We start from the raw sequence: 16,880 nt of genomic DNA on the forward strand, positions 1-16,880 counted from the left end.
AAAGAAAAGAAACCGAATACTTTTGAAATACAATAATATAGTCATACCTAACGCAATAATGGAGTTTTCGAATTTCTTTAACATAATCGATGTATGTATATTATTGTCTCATACTTTAATTTATAACGGAGAATAGTGGATCTAGATTGAGATCTACATTTTTATTTTAGATACAAGTTTGAGATCTACTGTATTTTATATAATTCTATGGATAGTAACAAACAACATGTGTAGTTGCTATTTAGTTTTAGCGAAAAAAATCAAAATTATATAAAATAATATTTGAAAAAAAGAAGAGGTTGTAACCAATCAGTGAAGACAAGGATTTGGTCATGCCGTGGACTGCGGGTGAAGTGTCATATGCCGCTCATTTCATTAATTAATCAACTAATTAGTAAACATTAAACAAAGATTAACAAACATGATGTTAGGGTTAGTGTATGTATATATACTCCCAAAAATTAATGAAGGTTTGGTAGGGCAGGTACTCAGATTAGGACTTGCTACCTGAATCCTTCAACTGTGATTACTTTTATTATTATTTTTATGACGTGTGCTTTAAGAAAACCTATTCATATTCCCAATGCCACTCATTTCTCATTCATTACCTCCTTTTTTTTCTTCATTAGAAAATAATTCATGCTGATTAAGATTGCCAAGTTTCATGATCCGGTCAACTATATGTATAAAACAAGGAATTAAGTGCCGATACATAGTTTTCATGAAAACACTACTATAAAAGGAGTATTATATATCTTACCAAAATATGCAATTTTTGTGTCATCTTAATGTTATGATTCTATATTTATATATATAAGATAAGATATATACTTTATCGTCACTTAGACTAAATGTTGAGTGAAAGTTCGATTCTCTTTTAAAATGCGGATAAACTTTAAAGTTATGAATTAGTTATCATACTTGCAATTTTCAGAATTTTAAAACATATATGGATGCATGCTCTGTTGGATATTCTGACGTGGAAAATATATATAACATATATATTAACCTGATGGAGTAAAGATAAAGCAGCTGAAGTTATGTATCTGGTAGTGTAATCGATCTATGTCCCTATTTGTGGCTTACTCTACAAGAAAAAATGTAGTGCATGTATGAAAAAGTATGCATTTTAATCCAAAAGCTGTTAGGACCAAACTCAGAAGTAGCTTTTTAACTTTATCAAAAAGACAAAATAATTAACCAATTTGAGGTGGTTGAGTAGTTAGCTCACTCGTCCATTTAAGCAAGTGTTAGATATTTGAATTCCGCCGTGTGCATGCAACAACTCATTGGTCAGTAAGAGACCTTTAAATGAACCAGACTTGCGACTATTGGTTTTTGGTGGCTTGTCAGATTAGGGGATACTATGGGAAAAAAAAAAGGACAAAATAATTTATTATATGTTGTTTTATTGTTTTTATTATATCTAAATTTACCATACAAACTTATGATGTTTTCTTAATCAAAATAAGTACCTTTGTTTTTGGTACTTTTTTTGGTGACCGAAGGGGCCCTAAGGCCTTTTTGGTATTAACTCATTTTTTGGATCTGAATTAATTAGGCCCAAATAAGATACATAGAGGCCCAATAACGATGTGTGATGCAGAATGAATAATCGGCCCAATAAAGCTTCCACTTTAAGAGACCCAATGAGGCCCAAAATGGAACACTATGGGTACCCGAATGGCGTGTTTTTTGTTTCCTCTTTAGCTCACAGTTCCAAGCTCAAATCACACACTCAGATCTGCATCTGCTCCTCTTTCTCTTCTCTTGTCTCTCTTCTCTCTCTCTCTCTGATCCAAAATTCCATTTCCATTGTATCAGAATTGCAGCGTAGTAGTAATAGGAGTAGCACCACCGACCAGCATTGCTAACTTCCTCTGAATCTCAGATCTGAAAATCTGAGAGATCCGAATTGCGATCCCAAAGAGAGAAATCGAGAAATGGAGAAGTCATGCAGCTTATTGGTGCACTTCGACAAGGGAACGCCGGCGCTGGCCAACGAGATTATGGAGGCTCTCGAAGGAAACGACGCCGGTGCCAAGATCGAGGCTCTCAAGAAAGCCATCATGCTCCTCCTCAACGGTGAAACCATTCCACAGCTCTTCATCACAATCATTCGCTACGTGCTTCCCTCCGAGGATCACACAGTTCAGAAGCTTCTATTGCTCTACCTCGAGATCATTGACAAGACCGATTCGCGCGGCAAGGTGCTCCCTGAGATGATCCTCATCTGCCAGAACCTCCGCAACAACCTTCAGCACCCTAACGAGTACATTCGTGGTGTTACGCTCCGATTCCTCTGCCGTCTCAACGAATCCGAGATAATTGAGCCATTGATCCCTTCGATCTTGTCCAATCTCGAGCACCGCCACCCTTTCGTTCGCCGCAATGCGGTTCTTGCTGTTATGTCCGTGTATAAGCTTCCTCAGGGGGAGCAGTTACTCGATTCGGCGCCGGAGATCGTGGAGAAGTTCCTCTCGTCGGAGCAGGATCCTTCTAGTAAGCGAAATGCTTTCCTTATGCTGTTTTCTTGTGCCCAGGATCGCGCAATTAATTACTTGTTTACCAACATCGATAGGATTAATGACTGGGGGGAACAGTTACAGATGATAGTTTTGGAGTTGATTAGGAAGGTTTGTAGGACTAACAAGGGGGAGAAGGGGAAGTACATCAAGATTATTATATCTCTGTTGACTGCGCCTTCAACGGCTGTTATTTATGAGTGTGCTAGTACCCTTGTGTCACTCTCGTCTGCGCCCACTGCCATCAGGGCCGCAGCGAGCACTTATTGTCAGTTGTTGCTCTCCCAGAGCGATAACAATGTGAAGCTTATTGTCTTGGATAGGCTCAACGAGCTCAAGAGTTCTAATAGGGAGATCATGGTGGAGATGGTCATGGATGTCCTCAGGGCACTTTCGAGCCCCAATCTTGACATCAGGAGGAAGACTATTGATATTGCTTTGGAGCTGATTACTCCTAGGAACATTGATGAGGTTGTTCTGATGCTTAAGAAGGAGGTCGTGAAGACTCAAAATGGGGAGCAAGAGAAGAATGGTGAGTATAGGCAGATGCTTGTACAGGCTATCCATTCCTGTGCTGTTAAGTTCCCAGAGGTGGCAAGCACTGTTGTGCACCTGTTGATGGACTTCTTGGGGGATACCAATGTGGCTTCCGCCATGGATGTGGTAATATTTGTGCGCGAGATCATCGAGACCAACCCAAAGTTGCGCATTTCTATAATCACCAGGCTTTTAGATACATTTTACCAGATCCGTGCTGCTAGGGTGTGCTCGTGTGCGCTGTGGATAATTGGTGAGTATTGCTTGTCACTCTCAGAGGTTGAGAGTGGGATTGCTACCATCAAGCAGTGTCTTGGTGATCTCCCGTTTTACACAGTTTCAGAGGAAGGAGAGGGTGGCCAGGACGCATCAAGAACCACTCAGCAGGTAAACTCAACGACTGTTTCATCTAGGAGGCCTGCAATTCTTGCTGACGGGACTTATGCCACGCAAAGTGCTGCTCTTGAAACTGCCATGTCACCACCTACCCTTGTTCAGGGTCCACTTTCTTCTGTTGGCAACTTGAGATCATTGATCCTTTCAGGTGATTTCTTCCTTGGTGCTGTAGTTGCTTGTACACTCACAAAACTTGTGTTGAGGTTGGAAGAGGTTCAGACTTCAAAAGTCGAAGTTAACAAAGCAACTTCACAGGCATTGTTGATCATGGTCTCGATGCTCCAGCTGGGTCAATCTTCAGTTCTCCCACATCCAATTGATAATGATTCTCATGACAGGATTGTCCTTTGCATTAGATTGCTGTGCAATACAGGTGATGAGATAAGGAAGATATGGCTGCAATCTTGCAGACAGAGCTTTGTGAAGATGCTTGCAGATAAGCAGCGCCGTGAGACTGAGGAAATTAAAGCAAAGGCTCAAATATCCAATGCACAACCTGATGATCTTATTGATTTTTACCATTTGAAGAGCAGGAAGGTACAATGGCAGTATTCATTTAGTCTCTTTGTGAGATGTTTATGTATACATAACTAGATTACTATTTGGTTATATTCCTGTAGATTTTCTATTTGCATGTTTTTAACCATTACTAATGATTGATGTTTGATGAATTTGTCTTTTGAACTGATATCAAACTGTTTTATGTTATGCATTGCTAGAATTCTTTAGTCACTATTCAATTGATTATGTAACAGCTTTGTTGTGTTCACCATACACTTTCTGTTCCATTATCTCATCAAATATTTGTTGTGTATCTCTTGTTCTACATTTTTCAGGGCATGAGTCAACTTGAACTGGAAGATGAGGTGCAAGATGATCTCAAACGTGCTACTGGAGAGTTTACAAAGGATGCAGATGATGCTAATAAGCTCAATCGTATTCTCCAGCTCACTGGATTTAGTGATCCTGTTTATGCTGAAGCGTATGTAACAGTGCATCACTATGATATTGTCCTTGATGTTACCGTCATCAACCGAACCAAGGAGACTCTTCAGAATTTGTGTTTGGAGTTAGCAACCATGGGTGATCTCAAACTTGTTGAGCGTCTACAAAACTATACCCTGGCTCCAGAATCAAGCAAACAGATTAAGGCAAATATTAAGGTTTCTTCAACTGAAACAGGAGTTATATTTGGTAACATAGTCTACGAGACATCATCAAATGTTCTAGAGAGAACTGTTATTGTTCTAAATGATATCCATATTGATATCATGGACTACATCTCTCCTGCATCTTGTGCTGATGTGGCCTTCAGAACTATGTGGGCTGAATTTGAATGGGAAAACAAGGTATATCTCTCTCATCTTTCTCTCATTTGGTATTACACTATTACTTTGTATAAAAAAGAATTACCTTTACCCACAACATTAACAACCACTAAAACTATCATTGCGGGAAAAAGCTAGATACTTTAGAGTGAGTGATGGTCTGTGCTTTTAATATGTCCTTGCTGTTTTATTATGTACTCTCAAAAGACAAAATTTGCAAATTTTTTTCTGGACATCATTCTGTCTATGATAATTACATTCATATGTCTATGTTTTGATGGTTTGGAAAAAGAAATTGCTATGTTGGCAGTGAGGTTAGTATTTAAATTCTTTTATACCGGTCATAATTAGTGACTCAGTTCTGTTATAGTTGTTTGAAGTTTGGTATTACTGTTTTCTATGCTGGTTTATGGCTTGGTAAAAAATTGAGGTATTTCCTGATTGTGAGCCGAATATATTGTATTTTATTTGATTTAGGCACTATATAGAAATCTTCTATTAGTTTGTTAGTTTTATATAACAGTTTTAACCTATGATGTCTACTGTTTGAGTTATCATCTCTGTTGAGTAGGTACATGTATGAGTAACGTGTCCCTATTAAGAGATATATTAGTTTCTATACTTAATTATGAATCATGTATAATATACCATTATGATGCAAACAAATTTGCTCTGATGTTATTATACCAAAAGTAATATTATAAAAAGTTATATCTGAAATGAACATAACATTACAAGAAAGTACTAAATAACCAAAATAGCTAAAAGAAGACAATAATACACATTAGCAAACTGCTCAGTTGTATTCTTTTAATCTGATTTTTTCTGTAAATAAATTTCTTTTACTGATTCTGTCCAAAAATGTAAAGTCTGTTGAGTTGCTGACTTTAGTGCAAGTACCAAACTAGTGGAGATGGAGAATATGAGAATAAGGAGAGAATTCACCTGCATAGGCTAGTACTAGCTATGTCTATGCAGGGCACTGGTTGAGACATACCCAAGAAAAAAGAACCAGAAGAAAAACACATAGGGACACACTGATGTAATACATGTTCCTCTTGTTGATAGGGATATGGGAATTCAGAGCAATGCATTTCCAGACTACCTGAAATATGCTTTCTGATTCTAGTTTATCTTGATGAATTCTTGTTTCTTAGGTTGCTGTAAATACAGTAATACAAGATGAGAGGGATTTCCTGAACCACATTATCAAGTCAACAAATATGAAGTGCCTGACACCACCGTAAGTTCTTTTCCTGGTGTCTTATTGTCAACTCTATCTTTTACACGAAGGAATATTTTAACACACCTAAGCATTCAAACACTGCTCGACATGTTCTTGAGTTAAAGGCAATTGTGGCAATCGGTTGTCCAACCAAATGCCTGAATAACCAATATCTGGAATTTTTTAACCCCCAAATGCTTTTAAGAAATCTATGTTCTCCTGATTGGTTTCTTATTTGCCAATCCATATCATACGGAAAACATTGATTTGTCACATATATGATCAGCTCACTGATGCATGGGCAATGTTATATATCTTTTGATTATTTGATGACCCATGCCTTGCCATTAACTGATCTTCCTTTATGCTGGTTTTGATCTACTGTTGCTTTGTTTAGATCTGCATTGGAAGGGGATTGTGGTTTCCTGGCAGCAAACCTCTATGCTAAGAGTGTTTTTGGGGAAGATGCTTTGGTGAATGTGAGCATCGAGAAGCAATCAGACGGTAAATTGAGTGGATATATCAGAATAAGAAGTAAAACTCAGGGAATTGCACTAAGTCTTGGGGATAAGATAACTTTGAAACAGAAGGGAGCAGCTTGATTTGTAGCAGATGCCGTTTCTTCTTCTCTTCCGCTTGTATGTCTAAAATGTCAACATATGTAGCTTTTGGTGGCAGCTGACTCCAAGCTTGGTTTTACCTGGTTCGAATTCTCGTGGCTTTTGGTAGCAGCCGACTCGTTAGTATTAAATTTTTACCCTTTTGGAGTTCGAAATTTTTGTCTGTAATTCTTTCCTTGGATGTTATTACTTGAGAGAAATCTTTATTACCCATCTTTCATTTTTCAACATATGGGGGTGGACATCATATATTTGATAATGAGAATCGATCAAATAACTATTTGTACTGGCTGGTTTTACATATTTGCTTTGCCTTTGGATATTGATATTGTAGTTATACTATATTAATGATTAATGATTAGTGATTTCGTCCCTGAGTCGCATCTATTTTAAAGCTTTGTTATCATGCTAGCCTAGATATCTTTGGTTATTTAATCAAACCATTACTCTGAAGTGGTTCTTTCTTTCTCTAGGTTCTATTGTCGGTGAATGTTGGTCTAGATGGAGCTCAATGCTTATCGCTTATCGTGGAACATGTTTACAGTGGCTAATCCTTGTACTATTCGTCCTCTTTATGTTTTGTTTCATTTATTGAGAGCAAAGGGAAAGAAAATAGGATACATGAAAGCTAGCTGTTCATTAATTTGGGACTTGAGGTATGATTAAATCAAAAGGAACAAAAGTGGGAAGAAAGAGATACTTTTGTAGTTTAGAAACAACGAAAAAAATAAGATTACAATTAATGGAGGAAGTTACAAATAAACAATAAAAGTACCTAAATGGACCCCATTAGTCAAATGAGTGGGTGTGAAATAAAAAGTTAAACTAACCAATTTTCTTCCCAAAATCACTTATTGTATTTTGTGATTTTTTATTTTCCTCGTATCCCTCCCAGAAGCACCCATTCTAACATAATAATTGTTTGCATGACATTTATTACTCGGTAAAGGATAATATCAATGCATTTGGTTGAGAAATTGTTGACGTAGTTGAAACAAGAGTTGCATGTTTTGGTCTTCAAACTCAACAAGAAAGAAAGTTAGTTGTGCTAATATTACCCGAATTCAAGAAAGTTCTACCGCCTGGTTGGTGAGGTTTCCAGGAATGTTTTAATTGCTTTGCAAGTGAAGTTTTGTTGCTTTTCACTTTCTTTGTTGAGTTTGGTGAAAGAAAGTGAATGGGGCAATTCAGAAGAAACCAACAAAGATCATCTTTTTCCAGAGACCAAACTTCATTTGCAAAACGTTAAATCATTAATGCAATCTAAATAGCCAAAGTTAGCAATCATTTTGAGATTAAAATACTTGATTGCCAACATCTTTTTGAGATGGAAGGAAAGCAGAACCTCGATGCTGCAAGAAAGTGCTTGCTAGCTAGCTTGGAAACATCAAGTGCTATTGGTTCTGCATTAGATGAGTCTGGATCAAGATTGGAGCTTCTTCGCCAGCGATGTCAATCCCTGCAAACTTCATTCAGACCAATCTCCATGCAGAAATGCTCGTTCATCGACGTTGGCAATGGTATAGATAGTGTTCTATGTTCTGCTGCTACTGTCCTCAAGGTGTTTGAATTTGTGCAGCATTTGGAGAATTCTCTATTGACAGACGCTGGTTCCGATCTATGCTCTTACGTCTCAGATGCCAAGAAGCTTGAAGAAGCCTTGAAGCTTCTCACTGATAATTGCACGTTAGCAATTGGCTGGTTGCAGGGTGTTCTTGACTTCTTACAAGACAAAGCGATCACCAATGAGTTTTACCTCTTTCAGGTGAAGAAATCCTTGAGGATACTGCGAGAATTGCAAGCCGTGGAAGAGGGAGCTCGCGTCAATGGAGGTTTTCTCAGCGCAGCCTTAGACAATCTAGAGACCGAGTTCCAAAGACTTCTGATGGCAAACTCAATGCCCATTCCTTTGGTTTCGTTAGGATCACACGTCGCAACACAAGCTTTGCCAGGTTCTGTTATGGGGAAGTTGCAGGCCATCATTGAGAGGTTAAATGCAAACAGCAGGCTAGACAAGTGTAAATCTATATATGTTGAAGTTCGAGGGAGGAATGCTCAAAGAACTTTGAACACTTTAGACTTGAGCTACCTTGAGATTCCAACAGCTAAATTTGAGGATGTCAGGGAAATAGCGAGTTACATAGACCAATGGGGCATTGATTTGGAGTTGGTTGTCAAGAACGTGCTTGATGCTGAGTACATGCTATCTTGCCGTGTCTTTGAGAAGATTGGTCGAGAAGCATCAGCCGAGTGTTTTGCCAGGATCGCCATCAGATCAGGAATTCTTTCTTTCATTCTATTTGGAAGGAATGTTTCGGAGAGTAGAAACGATCCCTACAAGTTGTTGAACCTGCTGGACATATTCAGTGTGTTAGATGATCTTAGACTAAAATTCAACCAACTTTTTGGGGGGAAGGCCTGTGAAGAAATTAGAATCGCGACAAAGGATCTTGTCAACAAAGTTGTTAATGGTGCCTGTGAGATATTCTGGCAACTTCCGGCGCAAGTGAAGCTGCAAAGGCCAAGTTCTCCTCCCCGAGATGGCGGTGTCCCTAGGCTGGTAAGCTTTGTAACTGATTACTGCAATCAGCTGCTTAATGATACATATCTACCACATTTGAAAAAGGTCCTAGAAATTCATCTTAGTTGGAGAAATGAAACATATGAAGAGGGTATTGTTTTCACACAAATATATGATACAATCAAGGAAGTTGCAGTTAATCTTGATTCTTGGTCAAAGGCCTATGAAGATATCACATTGTCCTACATTTTCATGATGAATAATCATTGCCATTTCTACAATTTGAGGGGTACCATGCTTGGGGATATGATGGGAGATACTTGGTTAGGAGCACATGAACAATACAAGGACTATTATGCAGCACTTTATTTGAGGAATAGCTGGGGAAAGCTTCTATCAATTATTGTTCAAAAAGACTTACTTTCATCCTCATTGAGTAGCCAAGATTTGGGAAAGAGATTGCATGCTTTCAATGTAGCTTTTGATGAGAGGTACAAGAAGGAATCTAGTTGGACAATTTGTGATGAGGCCTTGAGGAAAAACATATGCAAGCATTTGGTGGAATGTATTGTACCAATCTATAAGGCCTATGTGAAGAATTACAACTTGTCAATCGAGAATGAAGGTATGGTTGCAAAGCATATCAAATATACAGCAGAGAGTTTGGAGAATAAGATTTGGTCTATGTTTCAGCCAAAGCTGAAGAAGAATGGGAGTGTCAAGCATGCAGATTGGACTAGTAAAATAAAACAAGTTAGCAAAAGTTTTCGCTTCACTCTAGCTGCTAAGTAGTTAATGTATGTCATTTCCTTGTTATTTTGGCAAAAATCAAGGTAAATGATTGTACTCTAAATCTACATATTATGTTTGAAAATAAACAGGTAGAAGCATTTGAAAACAGAATGAAGTATAATTGTATAGTATAGTATGTATATCATAGTTGCAATAGTCAAGTTTTATTTAAATTTGTCTATATAATTTATTTGCCAAGTAGTAAATCTATACTAAAAATATAATAATTTCATTGTTTTAATATATACATAAAGTTTAAAATATAGTTTTGGTTCTTTTTTGCATGTTAGGTCTTATAAATGCACACTCTTAATATCTTGCGTTCTAGTGCATTACTGATTGTAGTGTTATAACGACTATTTTACTTATAACCAAGTGAAATATGGAAACAAAAATTAAAAATTAGTATCATGTATATAATTTTCCTTTTAAGAAAAATCGTATTGTTATTTATTAATCCTCTTATGTTAGACTATTCTTATGCTCCTGATACATAATATATGCTACACGCACTGGATTATTTCTGATCTTTCCACAAACCAAACCTCAAATACTGCTCCAATAGGCTTCATTAAACTCAAAACTACGTCAAACTTAGAATCAATCCATTAAGATCCCAACAAGAATCCTCACAAATCATGAATTAAATAAAAAGAATTACATAGCTTCACCGATGATTCGTATTTGTTGACAAACCAGTAAGTGGTTACACCAACTAGGCAACTACAACTCAAGACTTTATGTGCTTCAATTGTTTAACCTTCTCAAAGTCTAGAGGCTGGAAATTTCTTTCAACCTCCCAAGCTAGTTGTGACATACAATTAAATGTTGACTTGGCACCCTTTTCGTCCGTGACTTCTCCAGGGAAAGGAATGCGGACCTCGAATATGCCTTTTTGAGTCGATAACAAGCGCATGTCAAACCCCAAGCGATCAACCCATATCATCTTTGCTTCTAAGACCTTCAATGAGAAATCCAAGTCATTGCATAAGGTTTGAACTAATTTAGTTAAGCAATGTTCTATAGGAGCAAATTGCAGCACCAAAGTAAAACAAATATAGTTTAGGTGCAAACCTGGAAATCCAAATCAACATACACATTGCAAAAGCGAATGATGTCTTCCATATTGTTGGTGTTAATCTCACTGACTAACTTTTCTGCAAACTGTCGTAGAGGATCAGGTTGAGCGTTTTTGTAATCTAAAGAGCTGATCCATTCCCCATCCTAGAACACATGGGAACAGGTTACTTCCAAGATTGATTTCAAATGTTAACTGTTGGAAAATGGAAACTAAGCCAGCAGCATTAACAAGAAAACATCACACCTCTTGAAAGTCTTCCAACTGAAGAACCCTATCTACAGCAACAATGTACATAAGATCTTGATCCACTTCTTCTCCGAACCTCTTCCCCCACAATGAAACAAGGCGCTGCACAATGGCAGGGGATGTCAAACAATGAGGACTAAGATCTCATCAAAACACAAGCACGGTAGAACACTACATGTTCCTATAACCATGCCACCAAAACCATAACAAAATACAAAAGCTTCCTTCTAGTAGAGTCATAGGCGAAATTGGTCATAGATGGTGAACTGAATCTAAATATGATTTAACAAGTGAGAAGAAAGAACAGACCTTGGTTGCACTCGTATCTTGTGGTTTGGTGAGGGTGCCTTGAAGTGTACACTGAGGAGTGCGCAACCCAGACTGGTTCAACTGATGAACACAAAGTTCAAATCAATCTCTTCAATACAAATTCCTCCAACTAACATGCCTCTAACTAAACTAACTAATACATATCAAATGAGTAAATGAGAAATTTATATTGATCAACTTAATTTCCAGAACATACTAACATATTCTTCGATCTCATCTAGAGTATAATATGTTTTAACAGAATAGAACTAGTAACTGAAAGTATAACTAACTTACAACTACCTTAACTAACTAACTGTCTATCTATCTATATGTAATAAAACATTTTCTTTTATTTTTTTGGAATCATTCATAGTAATTACAACTTAATTGGTTATAAGAAGCATAATTTAAAATGATGAGAAGGAGGCAGAGAAGCTTTAGCATTAGGAATGGCACCTGAACATGGAGGGAAGAAGGGGTTTGAGGAGAGAAGGGAAAAGTGGGATTCAAGAAGAAGAAAGGGGTGCCTTCATGAGGGTCAACGGTGAACCTGACGCCAATGGCCAAAGGGGAAGAAGAACCCTCATGACCCTCATTGGTCAAAGCAGAGAGGGTTCCCACAGTGGCAAGCTCCATGATGGTTCTAGAAACCTCTGCGGGGAAGGGCTTCTTGTTGCTGTGAGTGCTCAATTCGAAATGGGGTGCTTCTGAAACCGCGGAAAGGGAGCATTTTGGAGGCTTAAAGGAAGAGAAGTTGCTGAAATGGAAGTGGGTTCTGTTGGTCTTCGAATTGGGTGTGAAGGGAGGTGCAGCTACGTGGCGAGCGGGAATGGAGCTATGAAGAAGCATTGGATTTGAGGTTTGAATGAGATCACAGTGCAGATGCAAAGGAAGAAGATGAAGAAGAAGGAGGAGGAGGATGATAACGTTGATGCGTTTGGAATTGGCCAATAATGGAACCACAACGAAGCTTGCTTTTTAATTTATTTTTTTATTATTTTCAAACAAGCATTAATTAATATTAATCTAAACTGTAATGTATATTATCTGAAACGACATTGCGTTTAGTGAGTGCATATTCATTACGCAGCGTTTGACTCACCAACCTCTCTACCTGCGAGGCTGCGACCTTCTCCCATGGAGGTAGCAGCATCAACAACTCCAACTTGGTCGTGGTGGGGGCGCCACTCAACTCTTCCCTCCTTTCCCCGAAAAACCAGCTTCCTCCGTCTCCATCCACGCTTTCCGAACTTCACAGGTCAGTCACATAGCAACAGTAACGCTACTTCTTCCTCATGCTGCTGCTTCTTCAATTTGATATATTGGTATGTATCACCCAAACAAACCTCAAAGGACAAAGTTGGATTCTTTTTTGGTTGTTGGTAACAGGTTTGGGAGCTGCGTGTGGAAGCAGAAGAAGCAGTGAAGTGAACGTGTCCCCTTGGGATGATAAGCCCTTTGAGATGCTTCTAAATGGGAAAAGGGTTTACTTTGATGAACAGGATGTGGTCACGTTTCTTGATCCTCCTAATGAATTAGTGCCTTTGGACCCTTCTTCTTATAACCCTGCTGCTTATCTTTGGTTAGTCACTCTCTCTCTCTCTGCTTCACACTTCACACTTATGAATTATGATGATGGAACTTTTTGTCGATTCTTGATCAATTATAGGAAATGCTCCATTTGTCTTACTTATCATTATGAGTTAACGGACAATGTTTCGAAGCTTTCCATTTCTTTAGTAGTTGGTGGAATCTTAGTTGATTGTTGATGTCATCAATTATAGGAAATAGTTTCATTTGTCTCTGTTACTATTATTATTATTAAGACAAAATATGAAAGTTTGTGACTTTTGTACTAATTTTATATGCTACCATGTCCTATTGTATCACATTTGTGCTTCATAGATTCATAGTCTATCCCATGATTATCATTTGTGATTATGTAATGTCGGTGTGCTGCTGTGAGGGAATACATTGCAACTAGATTTTTGGTTCAATAATGTCACCTTCATTTTCAGGAAAAAGATTGAAGATATTCCTGAGGAAAGACGTCATCGGCTGCTGCTTCTGTTAAAACCTAGGTATGTTCCTCTCTCCTTTATGGAAATACTTATATTCAGTAACTTAAATTTGTATTCCAAATTGATCTTTACTAAGTATGAGAGTGTATATCTTTGGGAGAATTTTGCAGACTTGTATCAATCGCTTGGCAGATAGCAGGTTCGCGATATGAGGATTCCAAACTTGTAAAGAAAAGTGCATCGCAGTTGTTCGCCAACTCCAACAAAGATGATGTTATGCTTGAATATTATAACTGCCGAACAACCGGAGGTTAGTCAGGTGAATCGGTTCATTGTTATTGTAGGTACTGGTCATACATTAATATAATGAATGCATTCTGTTCCCCATCACTCCATGCTTTTCTTGGAGAGGAGCGAAATGGAAATGAATTAAAAAATACAGTCCCCATGAAAAGGAAATTTTCTAATTTGAATAATTATTTTAGAATCCCTTAAGTTGAATTAGGAACTGTTTCTTTCTCTGCGATTTCATCCTGCTCTTTTTAATAGCTTCTGCTTGCAAAATTCTTCTACTATTGTACTTGAATGTATCTTTTTTGGTTGAAAAGAAAAGAAAAAAAAAAAAGAAATTTTCTGTATGTGTGAAAGAGAGAGAGTGTGTGTGTGTATAATTCTCCTTCCATATTTAGCCCGTCTTAATCTTTAAAAGCTAAGGTTGATTTTGAACATTTGTGTCATAGGACCGATGCCACTTTCCTGGATAAATTCCTACAGAAAGGTAAATTCACAATTCCTTTTTGCTCTTTGCTCTTGTAAAATTTATTTGAAGACTCTGGTTGATTCCTCTGCTACTTTTAAAGGCTATATTTTCTTGCACTGATGGGAAGGCCTATGGACGTCTCATTGGTAAGTTTATTACTTTTTGGCTGAGAAATGCATGGATGCCTTTGCTCAGTTACTGATTCAAGTGACATATGGCGATGAACTTACGTACCATTTCTTTTTCTTATATATCTCTAGTTTGCAGTGTTCCAACTGTGTATATCACTTTTATCTCAAATCACTTGCAGCAGCAAGTAGGCTAAACAAAAGAAAGAAAAAAAAGTAACATTATAGTATTTTTAATTGATTTATACCTTGAATCTTTGTATATTCATGCAATATTGTAATTGATGAGATGAACATTCAATTTTACTTGTCAATTTTCTCTGCTAGAGAGGAAGTAAAAAAGAAATGGTGACAAGTGACAACTTTTATGAGGAACTTTTATGATTGATTTGGTGTGTTTGATTGTTCATATTGATCAAATAAAATAGCTATTATTAGAACAGATCAACAGAATATGTGCCCATACACAGAAGGAAAAATTAAAAGAAAATAAGAAACATCTAAATTTTCTAATTACAATATTTGAAATCTCTCCATAATGATGTCAACCTTGTATAGTATCACTCTTCACTTTTTTAGATTGTGATTTCTTAATGTCGAGCATAGAACTATAGTTGGAGATTGAAGAGGTTTCAAATGTTAGTCTTCCTTTAAATATGCTGATGTCATTGTGGTTTAATGAAGGATCTTTGAGGAATGCATTCGAGTTGATCAACCTTTTTTCATTATTTTGTTCTTTGGGGTGCCCTTATGGGTTGTGGGTGCATCATGGTTACAAGGTTATACTTGATTGTCCTTGCTATTAACATCTTTTTCTGAATTTCACAACCACCCAGGTGGATCAATTTTGGCCCCATTTGCTGACTCTTTCGCTCCTTTGTATTTTGCACTGAGAGACATTAAGGAAGTTATGCCAACTGAGCAGCCTTGTGATTTAGCATATGAATTTGGGGATGGGCTTTTCGATGTGAAAGAATTCCCACAAGGCTTTCCAAAACCTGGTAAGCACCATTTGTTTCCTTCATACAATGTGTTTATGACTGTACGTTCATATTGCATCTTCATAGTATTATCATACCATTATCTGAATTCTAAACTCGCCATAATTTTACTCTAAACTTCTCTATGATAGATTTCAGCATGGTCTACTACTGTGTCATTGTTTTCTTGGTGACCCTTTTACCACTTCATATGTTTCTTAGTCTGTTGTCAATGTATACAATGGGCTGTTTATTTGGCCCAATATGAGTTAAAAAATGAACATCCAGGATAAAATACTACTAATTTCTCAAACACAATACACCCATACTATCCAGAATAACCATCCGGATACCAGAGATAATAAACATCTGATATCCTACTGAATCGAACATCTCTAAACCCCCATTGTACACATTGTACATATACTTTATTGGCTCCCTATACTTCCTCATACCACATATAACAAACAGGGTGGCTATGCATCGTTTAAGGTGCTGGCACGTGCCGAATTTATTTAATTTCAGTTGTCTTTGGTATTTGCAGTTAAACATCCGTACCCTTTCAACGATCAACTTGTTATATATATCCGTCATATAGGTCCAGGGGTTTGTATAGGGCAAGCATGGCAAGAGGGAACAAGGATAGAGCAAGTGCCGAGAAAATTATGCAGCGAAATTTTAATGGTGAAGGATTACAGATCATTGTGAGATCATTGAATGAATTATTTGTTATACAGTTTGTGTATTTGCCAAGTGATAGTAACGTGCGAATGTCTCAAAGGCATGCATGAAGGAAATATGATTGCATTGCATCTAATGTTTTCTGTTTTAGTTAGAGATGGAATAGAGTGTATAGCTTGTCAAGAGAATAGCATGCTGTTAGAGGTTACTTTATTGAGAAGTGACTGCCAGTGTTTCGATCATAGTTTTGTAGACATTGATTATTCTGGTTGAAAAATGAATACTAGTAGTTGTATTAGTCGTTTATTTCAAATTCAAAATGTAATGATTTTATTAGGAGTGTACTTACCTATTCACTTTAATTAGTATTTTTGTCCGTAATAATATTACTGAAATATACATTTTTAAAAATTACAATCCACTTTGTTCTGACAGTATAGATTATGCATGGTACAAAAGATTTATAAAATCAAACTACCTTTACAAAAAAAGTCGTATATTGACAAAAGTCTCTGACTAAAAAAACCAAGGTATCTATAGATAAAAAATCAAATAATAAGATTTTTAGTTATTATTTTTATATGAAAATGTCTAATTTTTTATTAACAATTAATTTTAATATTCGTTATCTAAAATTTGAAACAATTTAACGTGTATACTTTTATATTTAATTAGGTATTAAGTCTATTGTACAAATAAAAATAATTAATCTTTATACTTGCTATTT

At 36.9% G+C, this 16,880-nt stretch overlaps 4 protein-coding genes across 7 annotated transcripts in view; 3 read left to right on the forward strand and 1 right to left on the reverse strand.

Moving 5' to 3' along the window:
- Positions 1–1,710: 1,710 nt before the first annotated feature.
- On the forward strand, positions 1,711–7,008 carry LOC107463683 (coatomer subunit beta-1). Its single transcript, XM_016082534.3, has 4 exons — positions 1,711–3,995; positions 4,295–4,807; positions 5,944–6,029; positions 6,409–7,008. The coding sequence occupies exons 1-4, from the start codon at positions 1,944–1,946 to the stop codon at positions 6,611–6,613; spliced, it is 2,856 nt and encodes a 951-aa protein (XP_015938020.1). The 5' UTR covers positions 1,711–1,943; the 3' UTR covers positions 6,614–7,008.
- Positions 7,009–7,958: 950 nt separating this feature from the next.
- On the forward strand, positions 7,959–9,944 carry LOC107463706 (exocyst complex component EXO70A1). The gene has a single exon (XM_052253912.1). The coding sequence runs from the start codon at positions 7,959–7,961 to the stop codon at positions 9,942–9,944; it is 1,986 nt and encodes a 661-aa protein (XP_052109872.1).
- A 554-nt stretch (positions 9,945–10,498) lies between these two features.
- Positions 10,499–12,388, reverse strand: LOC107463691 (glutamyl-tRNA reductase-binding protein, chloroplastic; the record flags this gene model as incomplete). The annotated part of the gene is given in 5 exon segments (XM_016082546.3): positions 10,499–10,905; positions 11,019–11,168; positions 11,269–11,373; positions 11,581–11,661; positions 12,040–12,388. Coding segments are annotated over 5 exon segments (916 nt in total), but the record flags the coding sequence as incomplete, so codon positions are not given.
- Positions 12,389–12,646: 258 nt separating this feature from the next.
- LOC107463690 (uncharacterized) overlaps positions 12,647–16,880 on the forward strand; it is a 27,044-nt gene continuing 22,810 nt past the window's right edge. For 3 of the 4 annotated variants that reach the window (XM_052254117.1, XM_052254119.1, XM_052254118.1), the window contains exons 1-6: positions 12,647–12,841; positions 12,973–13,165; positions 13,602–13,664; positions 13,775–13,914; positions 14,345–14,382; positions 14,465–14,510. In XM_052254117.1, the coding sequence (XP_052110077.1) occupies positions 12,721–12,841; positions 12,973–13,165; positions 13,602–13,664; positions 13,775–13,914; positions 14,345–14,382; positions 14,465–14,510 (601 nt within the window). In that variant the 5' untranslated portion in view covers positions 12,647–12,720. Of the gene's footprint in view, positions 12,842–12,972; positions 13,166–13,601; positions 13,665–13,774; positions 13,915–14,344; positions 14,383–14,464; positions 14,511–15,328; positions 15,494–16,016; positions 16,490–16,880 lie in introns of those variants that run through there. The other variant, XM_016082545.3, reaches the window with a different exon arrangement.

Source organism: Arachis duranensis, chromosome 9 (genome assembly GCF_000817695.3).
Source record: "Arachis duranensis cultivar V14167 chromosome 9, aradu.V14167.gnm2.J7QH, whole genome shotgun sequence".
NCBI classification, from domain to species: Eukaryota; Viridiplantae; Streptophyta; class Magnoliopsida; order Fabales; family Fabaceae; genus Arachis; species Arachis duranensis.

Excerpts from the sequence above, each read along its gene's own strand:
- LOC107463683 (XM_016082534.3), top strand. The coding sequence starts at position 1,944 with ATGGAGAAGTCATGCAGCTTATTGGTGCACTTCGACAAGGGAACGCCG. Across the intron at positions 3,996-4,294 it reads ACCATTTGAAGAGCAGGAAG|GGCATGAGTCAACTTGAACT; the intron begins GTACAATGGCAG and ends TACATTTTTCAG. Across the intron at positions 6,030-6,408 it reads ATGAAGTGCCTGACACCACC|ATCTGCATTGGAAGGGGATT; the intron begins GTAAGTTCTTTT and ends TGCTTTGTTTAG.
- LOC107463706 (XM_052253912.1), top strand. The coding sequence starts at position 7,959 with ATGGAAGGAAAGCAGAACCTCGATGCTGCAAGAAAGTGCTTGCTAGCT.